This window comes from Xiphias gladius, chromosome 8, assembly GCF_016859285.1.
Source record: "Xiphias gladius isolate SHS-SW01 ecotype Sanya breed wild chromosome 8, ASM1685928v1, whole genome shotgun sequence".
In the NCBI taxonomy this organism is placed as follows: domain Eukaryota; kingdom Metazoa; phylum Chordata; class Actinopteri; order Istiophoriformes; family Xiphiidae; genus Xiphias; species Xiphias gladius.
In genome coordinates, this window is record NC_053407.1 from 29,062,015 (window position 1) to 29,075,208 (window position 13,194).

The window sequence follows — 13,194 nt, forward strand, 5'->3', positions numbered from 1 at the left end:
AGTTGCTTAAACTTGAGACTTTCATTAAGTTTTAAAACTTTAAAAATAACAATCTTTTGTTGGAGCAGTGTTTACAAACTACACAAAATTTCCACTCGGCGCTCCCCGTTCTTTAGAAGACCTTTTAAGACTATAGTCAAAACTCCCAATCGGACAACTCTTATTCGTGACAATTCTGGGAGCGAAACAGGAGAAAAGACTGGGGGGCTTTCTGTGAAGGTTCTCACCTTTGGAAATGAATTTCCATATCAAATGAAACTCATCAAGGATAGTTAAGTTTTTAACTCAAAAGTTAAGAGCAGGCTGAAATCCAACGAATTGGTTTAGTTAAGGCCAGCACAGGAAAGAAAGTGTCACAAGTTCTCAGCAGAGGACAGCATTCAATCACTCACTTTAATAGTCTGATAACCTTCACATGACTGACAGTGTGAAGTTGCCTTCATACTGTGAGACGCAGACAAAAGTGTGAGCTGGAGAGATCCTCAACGTGCCTTTGCCAACTTTATACGCTGTGCATCGGCTCTTGAGAGAGGCCGTGACAACCGCGGAGTTTTTTTTGTGTCGCCTCTGCCTTTCACAAAACAACAAGACGCTGGAAATGAGATTTTGATGCTGTGCGGTGACAAGCATAATGGAGAGCTACCCGGGTTCTCGCTAACAACAGCACGCCTCATGAATAGGTTTAGAAATAGGCAGGCTTTGGTTTGGGAAGACAAGAGGTAAACCGTGCAGCGGCTGAGAGAATAAAAATAAAATAAAAACAAGTTCTGACTGTGACTCTATACGCAGAAACGAGCCTCGGGGTGAAGATGAAGGCCTCAGCTTGTACGGAGATTAGAGGCGAAACTGAGAAAAAGGTTAAGGCAAAGTTCCTTACATCCACGTAGTTTGCGTTGATGTAATCTCCCGTCCTTCCGTCTTTGTCAGCCTGCGACGAGAGCCGCACCCGGCTGTGGTCGTCTGAGGGGTTAAAGACGAAAAGAAAAAAACAAAACAAAACAGAGTGGCGTGATCAGATCAGCGTGGAAGACGCCGTGTCTTCGTTTTAAATTAAGCACAAGTCTGGCGTTAGGTTATAACAACAAAACCCATGGAAAGAAACCAAACCAACAATGTGTGCTTTTACCATATGTATATACAGTAGATTGTGTAAACTGGACAATCCTGCACCTACAACTGTACAGCTTTTATTTTTTCTATTTTTTTTTTAGAATATTCACCTTACTTGCTAATGTACAGTGTATTTTAGTATATTACTAACATTGTACAGGGTCTTATTCAGCACATACTATAGTCTAGTTGTGGCTCTTTATTCTATTTTTGCTTTAATCTAGTCTACGTATTTGGATGTTGTATGTCATTTTCTACCTATCCATCCATCCATCCATCCACCTATGCCTGGTTAAGTCAAACCGATAAAAGTGTGGCAGCATGTTTGTGCTTATGAGATTAAAAATAAGTCTTTGCAGTCAGGTGACAAAGACCAGGGCAGTCATTCTTTGTCGTGCTCTGATCCGGGCTAAGTGTTGCTCACAGGCCAGGATGTTGCTGTATCTGTTTTTAGTCTTGTTGTCAGGATGGTTGGAGCTGTCGGTGGTCATCCCCATGTCCACCGTGCACGCCTGCACCTCCTGGAAACACACACACACACACACACACACACACACACACACACACACACACACACACACACACACACACACACACACACACACACACACACGCAAAGTAAAGCTAAACCCCTTTAAAGACATCATTCATACATACCATCTAAATTAAGGATGTATGAAGTTCGCCACATTTCATAGAAAAACATTGTCCATGTTATTCTGTTTATTTTTATCTGTTTTACCTGACAGCTACTGTTACTGGTTAATTTCTAGATTCAGAGTTTATATTCCACGCAAGACAAAACAATGTTACGCAACATTACTTGTCAGCCAGGTTTTAATCCGGATCCTCAGCCTGCTTTTAATCCTGTCTCCGATATGATACCTGTGGATCGTATCAGCACCAACGCCGCACTACTTGCATTATTATTTAGCCTAACCTGACTGATAATAAATGGGGTGGACAAAATAATGCATTTTTAATTTAAATTCAATTTTATTTCTATAGCGCAAAATCATAACACACATTATCTCGAGGCATTTTACAGAGTAAGGTCAAAACACTCGCAATGCTATAGAGAGAAACCCAACGGTTCCCACCACGAGCGAGCAGTTGACGACAGTGGAGAGAAAGAGAAACTCCATTTTAACAGGAGGAAACCTCCGAGTCAGGGGGAGTGTCATTATAAGACAATACGGTTAAGCAGTACCACATACTACATACGCTAAAATGATCATACGGTTGAATGAACACCTCTAGAACAGTTTCAACACAAACTGAACATTATAACCTTAAGGACGGTAATGTTGTATCAGACGGTTTTAATTTTAGCCAGATTTACCTAATAAACTGGCAAATATGTGTGCGTGTTTTCCCACAAAACCCCTTTTTTGTTTTATGTGTAACATGTAAAAAAACCTTTGTTATTAATGACACCGGTGGACGTGACGTGAACTGCAGCCAGCGTCCCCTGGCTCTCGCGCGAGCACGCGTGTTCGTACCCCGTAGGTAGGTGCGAGCGAGCATCCCGGGCGTCGGCCAGAACGGCGGCCCGGTGACCATGCGCGAGACTGAACGTGACCGACCGGCTTCGTGTTGATGGATGAGGCAACCAAAGCTACACTGTTAGAATCGTTTGACTCTAAACTATGATTGAGACTAAGGACATTTGACTCTCCAGCTCCGGCACTGCGCTAAAACGGAGTGTGGAGTTAAGTCTATAGTTTGACTGATGTTAGGTTTTATTTTTTTCGCTAGCTATCACGATACAGGCTGGTGACGTTGAACCGATCCGTCCTCGTTGCGCGATACACTGACTGCATTTATAGTCAGTCGGCGTTAGCTAGCTAGCCAGCTAGCCAGCTTGCTAGCCAGCTTTACCACTCACTGTTTAGCCCGGCTTTCACCGAGAGGCCCAGCAATGCCTGCACAGTGTAGCTGAAGAAGCGGTCAAATGTTTAACGCTGCCCGAACACAACCTATCAGGAGCTATCTGATCAAACAAGTCAACAAGCCTGGACTATGATTATGACTTTCAGTATTTGACAGTTTTCAGTACAGTACTCTCTACAGACACAATTATTTAAAAAAAAACCCCTCAAATTAAACTAAAGTTATCTGCATGGATAGTAGAAGTTGTAGGACAGTAGAATGTGTTGGAATATATGTTAAAAATTTGAACGCAGAACACTCGTAATGTTATTTTTTTTTTAATTTTTAGGTAATTCATTTTATCCCTTCTTCCATGGATGTATTAAGAGAGTAACCTTGCAGCTGGTGGCCAACCAACCAAAAATCCCCTGCAGTCCAGAAAGCATTTTTCCCCATCGACCACTGATATAAAAGAGACATCTTTAAAACTGATAAGTTTGTAATATCTGTATTATAAATATCAAAGTATTGAAGTTCGATGGTAGGAAATACTAGAAAATCCATTTTTATGTCCTTAAATGTTCTCCGTGTATAGAACCCAGAAACAGACTTTTTTTGGCTTCTGTGCTGGGTGAGAAACTTTGTTAGTAATAGGCACCATTTTGGAGTCTAGTATCCAGTTCTTATTGTGTATCGACGCACTTTTTGAAATCAAATTTAATGTTTTTTTAAGACCTTTTTAAGACCCCAGACTAAGAAAACTAGTGCTGGGGCTGGGCGATATGTGTCAAAGCGATCACAGTAATAATATGGATGCTTTTCCCATATCAGATTCAAAATCACACATAAAATGAGCAAAACATGGTAATTAAAATGTAAAAACTATTAAAATGAAAACTGTTCCACTATTTTACACTAAACCCTTCACACGTCTTAAACGAAACCTTACGTAACTAATTTTGGCAGCTTTCATGGCCTGGTCTCACCATTTGGCGTATGAGTAACACACCAACTTCCTCGAGTCATTTCGTATGTTATCACAACGCATTTCTTGCTTTTGGCGTGTCGTTTCACCACACATCATTTCTCTACCTACTAGCCCCCAACCGTCCGCCTAGCCCCTAGCCAAACCGGCGTTAAACGACACGCCGAATGGCCTCAAAGTGGCGCGCTATTTAGACGCAATCCCCTGAGGTGACATTGTTTATTCACGATAATAAGACTCCATTTCTTTCCTGTGTCTGTCTTTAGCTTAGCATCAGTTAGTCGGTTAATCGACTAGTCTATCGACAGCGAATTAATCTGCAACTATTCTGATAATCGATAAACTGTTTGAAAGGTCAAATATTTGCTGTTTCTGGTTTCTCAAATATGAGGATTTGATGCTTGTCCTTGTCACACATGGTAGTAAACTAAATACCTTTGGATTATAGACGTCACCTCGGTCTGCGGGTTAATTTAAGAGGCATTTTCACTATTTACCGTCATTTTATTGACGAAAAGAAAAAAATTATCAAGCATATTAATGTGAAAGAGCTGTTAGTGACAGCCCTACAGGAGGCTGTAAACTGAGGACGAAAACGACTGAAGAACAACTGATTTTCTATTTAAATATGTAACATTAAATTATGCGAGTCTCAAAATTTAAAACCTTTCATATTGAAAAAGAAGATTTCTTTTAAGACGTTTTTCGGCCGTAAATTTTAAAAATCCAATTCAAGTCCTTTCAAGGCTGTTTAAGGATCCGGGGATTCCCTGTCTTATCCATGACTTCCTCCACTGGCGTCAAACCGCAGCCGCGCTCTGCGAACCCACGTTTTTCACATTAACAAAAACACTCTGCATTACAAGACGAGACAAAAAAAACAAAAAAACAAAACAAAACACAGCTACGTCGTGTGCGGTGCAGCGTCCGTCAGTGAATAAAGACGTCAGGAGGAGAGCGTCTTACCTCGTAGCTCTCCTTCAGTATCTAATGATGAGGGTGAGGAAGCAGCAGGCAGCCAGGACGTTTCCGTGACAACACAGTCAACCAAGGAGGTGCAAAAATACAGATTACAAGACGGCAACACACAAACAAAAAAACAAACAAAAAACCAATTCATCTCACAGTACAAGTCATGCTTCTGCCAACACGAAGGAAAAATCAACCCAAATGAAAGAAGATGGAAAAGCGTGAAAACCGGCTGGAGGACGAGGACTCAGTTGTTGTACCATGTTTCCTCCTTTGCCTCTTTACCTCGGTTTTCACTTGTGCTTGTGCTTTGGTTTGTAAAATAACATTAAATAACTTTATTGATTCTGACATTCTGTTCCACTCTTGTCACATCTGAAAGTGACTGACTTGTCTTCACTATAATCTGACAAGGAAACACCGTCGTCGTAATCATCATCCTGGTCAATATCAGGACATTTTTTATTTTTATTTTTATGTCCCCTCCGTTCCTCCGTAGCCTCGTTGTCTTTTGTGTTGATTTTTCCTTAAGTGGCAGTTTCAGATCAAAACAAAATGGAGCTTTGATTCATTGAGGGACTGAAGTCACGATGCCCTTTTTTTCTTTCTTTTATTTTTTTCGAGGCGTGAAGCCCGTTAACCGTTTGTTCTGCTGAAGGCCGAAAGATGAAGGACAACTGACTCACTGCTCGCACGAATGAAACGGAGGCTCCTCACACACACACAAAAAAAAGCTGAGCCAGGACTGCGACACTGCATCTCCGACTCAGTGTTATAACGCTTGTCGTTTTTATCAATAAAGACGGTCGTGTAGCGTTGCAGCCCTGCATCAAGCCACCGAGTCATCACCGGTCATCAAGCAGCATGCGGACAACATGGCGACGATCACAGACACGCACACACACACACACACACACACACACACACCACAGTCAGACTGTAATTTGCTTGAATTTTAGTTGGACTTGGAAAAAAGGCAAAAAAAACAAACAACCCACTCCTGTTCTTTATACCTCAAACTCTCGTTGGAAGCCCTGGGTGTCGTGAAGCTCAGCGACGTGCTTGACAAAGTCCCTCACTGGGAAAGCCGTCTGGTCGTCTGGGGGACGAGACGGTGCATTTTTGGAGAGTGGAAATATTGGACATTTTAAAAAAAAAAAAAAAAAAAATTAGGACACTTCTGTTGGGAAAAAGGACGTTTTTGAAAATTGAAGACATTTTAGAAAAGTGATGAGCTTTTTGAGGAGGTGTGAGGAAATTTTTAATACATTCTGGGAAACCGAGGACATATTTGGAAAATGAGGTGAAAGCGAAGACGTGTTTAGAAAGTGAGGACATTTTTGAAAAGTTAGAACATTTTTGCAAAGTGAAGACGTTTTTTGGAAATTAACTACATTTTAGGATAGTGAGGACTTTTTAGGGAATAGGGAATATTTTAAGAAACTGAAGTGAGGATGATTGAGGAATGTCAGGACACCTTGTGAAAAGCGGGGACATTTTTGAAATCAGGACATTTTTAGGAAGTCGGGACTTTTTTAAAAGTGAGGACATTTTTGGAAATTAGATATACTTTAGGATTGTTAGGGTATTTTTTGAAATTTGAAGACATTTTAGGAAAGGAGATATTTTTAGGAAGTAAGGACATTTTTGGACATGGGAGACATTTTAGGAGGTGAGGACACCTATATAACAGTGAAGACATTTTTGGAAGTTCAATACAGAAAATGAGGATGTGTTTTTTTTTTTTTTTTTTACAAGTGAAGACATTTTTGGAGCGAGGGGACTTTGTCTGGTCCTCACGTATCAGAGGGCTGGTTTTAGGGCTTTACGTTTAGTTTACGGTGCTATGGGATAGAAAATGTCAGCAAGGGCGCTCACAACTATAGAAACCTGTGTGTGTGTGTGTGTGTGTGTGTGTGTGTGTGAGTGTGTGTGTGAGTGTGTGTGAGTGTTACCAGACGTTAACGCGGCTGTGGACGGTGCAGCGATGACTCTGGGCGATGAGCTGTCGTCGATGTAGAAGTGAGCCGTCTGAAAACAAGCCCTGCAGACAAAACGACGCACTGGAGTAAACACACCTTTTAAACATCAGCTGTTTTGTTTGGGTTTCGATAAAGTGGCTGCGAAAGTCCAAACGGTTACAGAAAGTAAATGCAGACTTCCCGATGATCTATATTAGAAAGATGACAAAAATTCACAAGGATATTTAGTGTTTAAAATAAATAGAGGGAAACTTTTATCAGCACATGACTGAAAACCAAAAGAAAACGCTCACATCAGGGAAAGTTACTAAAATAAAGACAAATGTATTGTGTAGCAAACACGGCCCTAAACAGGAAGTACAAACACTGAATAGGCAGGAAAACAGAACAGACCAAACCAACAACGCTGCACCGGATCTGACAAGCTGAAGATGCTTTTGTTTTCATGTGACTCCGCGTTGGCCCAGATTTCGGAGAACGCGGGGTAATCTTCTCCAAAACACAGCAAAAAAGATGTTCTGCTAATCCTCGACACGTTTTTAACCGGATGAGATCGCCTCTGACAAACCTGTGTTGTCTCGGCCAGAAATGGTCATCAGGGATTATCACCGACAAACACACACACACACACACACACAAAAGGGTTGAGCTCTGTGATTCAAGATGGACGCTTTGGAGAAACTGCTCCGAGAGACAGAGACACAAACAGTTCTTCTCCTGGTGGATCTCACGGCTCTTTATTTATCAGCCGAATACCGGATTTCGATTTATGTAGTCGCTCGGTACCGGTCGCTCGTCTCCATTGAACGTAACTGTATTTGGACGCCCCCATTTTTCCGTGCAAGCCTGGAAATAAAGTGCCCGAAAATAAAAAGGCCACTGTTGCTCAAGCCTTTTGATCACAGTCATAACCCAGGTCTCCCTTTGAAAGGAAACCCTTTAAATTTTACAACTAAAAAGTCCGAATGAGTAGAAGAGACACCGAACCGAAGTTACGTGGGAACAAACATGGTGGAAATGTGAGGCGTTTTTTTGCCTCACCTGTTTATTTTGGCTGTGCGTGTGTGTTTTGTGTGGAAAACACTTTGTGAGCAACAACCAAAAGTCTGAAACTAATCCTCTGTCAACAGCTGCTGCGGTGAAACTGGATCCTAAAGTGATTTACACAGACAGAGTCAGGAGACCAGAATAGATCTCGGGTGAAGAAACACGCATCTTTCTGCCTCTGTTTGTGCCTCCTTTAAAGACAAAGCTCAAACTCATTCAAGATCAGAGCGGATTTTAATTTTGATGTTAGTTTTAGCAAAACCGTTTCAGGCTTTTCTTTCGTCTGTGGTTTTCCTTAACGTCCATTTCCGTCCGTGGCAACGACTCAACAGTATTTATTTATCTGCGCGGCTCAGCGGGACGTGAGAACAAAACGGACTCGTGAGCGAAGAAGACCCGTTAGCCTCGTTAGCGGAGTGGCTCGAGGCAAGCCAGTGGCAACTACCGGATGGACTGCCATGAAATCTGGTTCAGACATTCATGGTCCCCTCAGGATGAACCGAAAGAACTTCGGTGATCCTCCGAGTTTTCCTCTGGCGCCATCATCAGCTCGACATTTTAACTTGTCCAGCACTTTGGTTTATAACCTAACTCCTACAGAACTAATGACATTGCCATCGGCCTCAGCTGGAGTCTGTGTTTACTGCTAATTGGCAACTGTTAGCATGCTAACACACTAAGCTAAGATGGTGGACATTACACCTGCTTTACATCAGCGTGTGTTCTGCTTGTGTTGTCTGAATAACAGTTCAAAACCCAAAGATACGATCATAAAAATAAAAAACAGAAAAAATAAAACAGTACATCTCCACATTCGTGAAGCTGGAACCATCAAATGTTTGAAATGATGAAAGCCTTAAATTCTCCAAATCGTAGGCCGGTAATTTTTTTGTCGATCGAATCGTTTCGTTTCAGAAACAACTAAAACAAATCTCTGATTGATCGATTAGTCGATTGACAGGAAAATGATGCGCATCAATTTTGATGATCGACTAACGGTTTAAGTCACTTTTCAAGCAACGACACTGAATCAGTGCCAAATATTCTCTGAATTCAGCCTCGTAAATGACAAGATTCCCTGCTTTTCTTTCTTAGACTGTAGCGTTGTGAACCAAATATTTTCGTGGTTATTTTTTGGTCTTTTGGTCGAACTAGAGACGACATTGGAAGACGTCACTTTCGGCCCTGTGAAGTTGTCATGGGCATTTTTTGTCAGTTTCTCTTTTTTGACTTTTCATGGACTAAACGATTAATCAGAAAAAAAAAAATCACTGGCAGATTAATTGATGATGACAGTAATTGTTGGTTGCCTCTCCAGTTTCAGCACCACCTCAGAGCATGTTTGAACTGAAACGTCTTCGTGGCAACACAAAGTTCATCTTCTGACAGATGCTGCGAGACACGTTAGCTTAAATTGCTAGTCAGAAGATGTAATTCTGCTGCTGTTCATTGGCCAACTTAGTGTATTTACTTGTTTATCTACTGAGACTGAAACTACTTAATCTGGTTATAATGATGTGGGATATAAGGAGCTCAGCAAGTACTTTAACCTAGAAAAGAAAACAGCGGCTGCTCATTGACAAACACGGAGTCGAATGTTTTTAGGCAAATATTCTGGCACCGAACAACTTCACTGACCGGATTCTCTTGATGAAATTTATCTGCAGGTGCAACGAAATCAAATGAATCCGCAGTGACATTTCTAGAAATAAGTATTTTGTCTATTAATGATGCTTTTGGTTGCGTTGAATCTCTTTTGCTGATCTTTTTTACTAATGTCTCTGAGAAGCACTTGATCCCAGCATGGACGGTTTAAAAGAAAATGGGCCACAGACTAAAAGAGGCACAAACGACGATCATTTTGTGTCTCTTTATGGTTGTTTATGTCACTTTGTGGTCATTTTGCATCTCTCTGTAGTTGTGTTATGTCCCTTTCATGGGCATTTTGAGTCTCTGCGTACTCGTTTTGTGTCTCTTAACTGAGCTCTGCGACTTTCAAACAAGAAATATTAACAGTAACTTCATACAGAGGCACTGGCCCAGGGGACAGGAGGTCGGGGAGCCCCGGAGGCCCGATCGGGAACGCATCCATGTGTCCTGGACAGAAAGCTGCCACGTAAATAAACTTGGATTTGAGCAGATGCCTTTACAAACGATTTAGTTGCACGCTAATTTGCGGTGCATGTCTCAGCTTGTTGCAAACTTGTAAAGTCGACCAGAAGCCCCTCAAACTGCTCGAACTGAAATGCACAGCAGCAGTGTCCAAATGAGCACCGTGTTGGCACAAGGGAAGGAAAGGGGACACAACACCAGCAGGATTAGTGCGGTTTGGCCTGCTGCCGCTCACCCCTACAAGACGCTGACACGATTCCTTCTGTCTGACATAATCAGGCGGATGTCCTTTTCTATCCCCCGACCCTCTCTGGATGCTCTCGGCTGAGTGGACGCTCGCAGAACTGCAGCCAAGGTACATCCTTCACCGAGGATTAAGCCCCCTGCTCCTCAGATTATTGCCAGCTTAGCACTGCTCAATCTTGGAGATACAACAACAAGGGGGGCGCAAAACAAGAACAATATGTTGAGCCTCCCACTCGGCAGATGAGAATTGTACAGTCTGTGAAAAATACGACTAAAAGTGTTTACACTGCGTTCGACAGCGTGTCCTTGATCGGATTTCTGAAGTTGGTTATTTCACGGTCGGAGTGGGCAGCAGGGTTTCTCACTGCCACATAGCAAGAGATGTTTTTAGCACAAGAAGAAAATAAACTTTTGGGTTTATGCCATGAAGGGGCACAAAAAATGACTTTTAAACTATTCTCAAAAAACTTTTGTTCGCTCCAAATCAAGTATTTCATACATCTTAATAATAAAAAAAAAGAAAAGAAAAACAGCATCTCTCAAGGTCAACGGAGAGGAATCAAAAACACTCCACTGTCAAATGTGGAGCAGTGGCAGCAGCTGAAAGGCTTCATTCAGTCCGCCGGCAGCCACATCAACAACACAACACAGGAGGTATTGTCTGTGAAGGGGATGTGGTTGGCGCACACACACACACACACACACACACGCACAAATAAAAACACTCAGCACAATGTAAGATCAAGACTGAGCTCGTGTTCGAGAAGATTAAGCTTCCCAGACAAATATGAGAGTCTTCTGGCTAAAGTCAACACTTCACTCCCCCTCCCACATATGAGAGATGACGGGGTTGCAGGGCCGGGGGGTGGAGGTGGAGGGTTAAGCTTCCCTTTGGAGGGCGTGTGTGCTGGATACGTTATTTACACTTACGCAGACAGAAATCGATGATAAAAACAGGACGTTGCCACAGGACGGTTCAAGCTTTGATTTGGAGGATTTGACTGCCAGGTTATTGAGGAGGGGGTGGCTAAATCATTTTTTCAATCATTTTTTTTGTGATGATATTACATTGATTTTTATAAACAAGTGCAAGATGCATCTGCAGGATTTTTTTTTGACATACAAGGGGTTAAACATATACATTAATTAAGCAAAAATGCACTTTTTGACATAAATACGGCAGGTAGGGACGAGGCAGGAATTAGGGTTTTTCCACAGATACACGAAAATGTCTCTCGGAGCCAACACAGAGAAAGGTATTATAGGTAACCATAGGTCAGAGACGCTTGCAGAGAGGGAGAGAAGACATTCAGCAGTGAGTAGTGCAGACCTCAACAGAAAGCGAGTTGATCGGTTGATCAACTCCGGCTGATCAAGGCAGGTCTGAAACACTAATCTCTAAATATAAACATTTTGCTCACAGATAAACCGAAGGTTCGTTGGCTCCCTTGTTCATGTATCATCTACACAAAGCCTGTGGCCCTGCCAATTAATAACTAAGCCCCCCAACTGGCCCCAGCAAGAAAAGTAATCTCTGGTGCTGCCCACTGTGCACAGTCTCCTTGGGGTAGCCGAGATGGGAACCCAGTTTGAGGTATGAAAAGAAAAAAAAGAATTAAATCTGAAAATCAGATGTACGGTACGGGTGGAGGTGCGACCACTGGTAAGGGCTGCGAAGAGCTGAAAAACACAAGCCCCCCTCATCTGTTACCCCTTCGCCAAAAAATCATGTGGTATCATGTTGGGCTCGCACGCATCAGTGAGGCATCGTATCCCGTGTTTTCTCGATACTCGCGTCATTATGACCCCAAGCACATGAATGTTTTCTCTGTGGAGAACAGATTGCGTGTACCGCAATTTGATAACAACTGATCCCAGACCACCTCCCTCCCAGACGTTTGATGTACCCTGCCCAGATTGGGACTAGACTACCTGTGTGAAACAGCCAAAAGATCTCACTGTGTAACGGTTCAGGATAATAAAGTTGCTCTATGTCTGTAAATATAATCTAAACAGTCAACCGTTTGCAAACATTTTCACCATAAGGAGACGATAACATGTCCAGGCCGTGTTTCTGTCAACCTGTTGTGGCCTTCTCCTTCCCTCTAATGGCCAAAACCAACAAATATTAGCTTTAAGTTCACCAGCAGGACTGACCTCCAGTAGATGAGGATACTGATGAGGACGATGAGGCCGACGACGGTGAGGGTGGAGATGACGGCCAGAGGCACCACGGCCTTCCTCTCCCTCTCCCTGATCGAACCGACCCTGGACTCATGGCTGCTGTTACTGGCGTCTGGAGAGAGAGCGAGAGGGAGTGAGACCAGCGGGGGACAAAAAGTAAAGCCTCTGCAGAGTGAAAACTGGACTAATAAAACCTCATCTGGCAGAGGCGAAGACACGTGTGGTACACCAGTAACACCCAACCTTTCTGGTCTGATTTAACCCCACAGCCACGTCAGATAACCTAAAGGTGACACCAACCTACGTTCCTAAGGCGCCCATTTGACCTGACTGTAAACTGGATGTTATTTGAAATAGTTAGTCATATAAAGGTGGGTATTGTTGCAATAATGTTTTCATACAACTGAACTGTCAATACTTAGGTCAGCTTGGTCGAGTGCAGACTTGTACTGCTACCACTCGGAGTGGCTGAAGCCGGACATTTCAACCACCTATCCATTACTTTTAGCTATACTGCCTATCTCAACCATTACTTATTTCATTAATTTATCCGTTTTCCTTTAGTTTTTACACCATTTTCACAGGTTCTCGGTTATTTCGGCCAAGTATCCGTTACTGTTAGCGATCCACCGGTGGTTGGGAATCACTGTAGAATACTTACCACTATAACCGTCAGCTTAAAAGGAA

The 13,194-nt window shown here is 42.5% G+C and overlaps 1 protein-coding gene across 5 annotated transcripts in view; it reads right to left on the reverse strand.

The window, feature by feature from the left end:
• The window catches only part of ptprz1a (protein tyrosine phosphatase receptor type Z1a), a 93,873-nt gene that overhangs the window by 10,453 nt on the left and 70,226 nt on the right, over nt 1-13,194 (reverse strand). For 3 of the 5 annotated variants that reach the window (XM_040133501.1, XM_040133503.1, XM_040133504.1), the window contains 6 exons: nt 12,481-12,619; nt 6,892-6,980; nt 5,950-6,035; nt 4,934-4,954; nt 1,535-1,631; nt 878-960 (listed from right to left, as the gene is read on the reverse strand). In XM_040133501.1, coding sequence (XP_039989435.1) covers nt 878-960; nt 1,535-1,631; nt 4,934-4,954; nt 5,950-6,035; nt 6,892-6,980; nt 12,481-12,619 — 515 coding nt within the window. The remainder of the gene's footprint in view (nt 1-877; nt 961-1,534; nt 1,632-4,933; nt 4,955-5,949; nt 6,036-6,891; nt 6,981-12,480; nt 12,620-13,194) is intronic. The other 2 variants (XM_040133502.1, XM_040133505.1) reach the window with 1 other exon arrangement.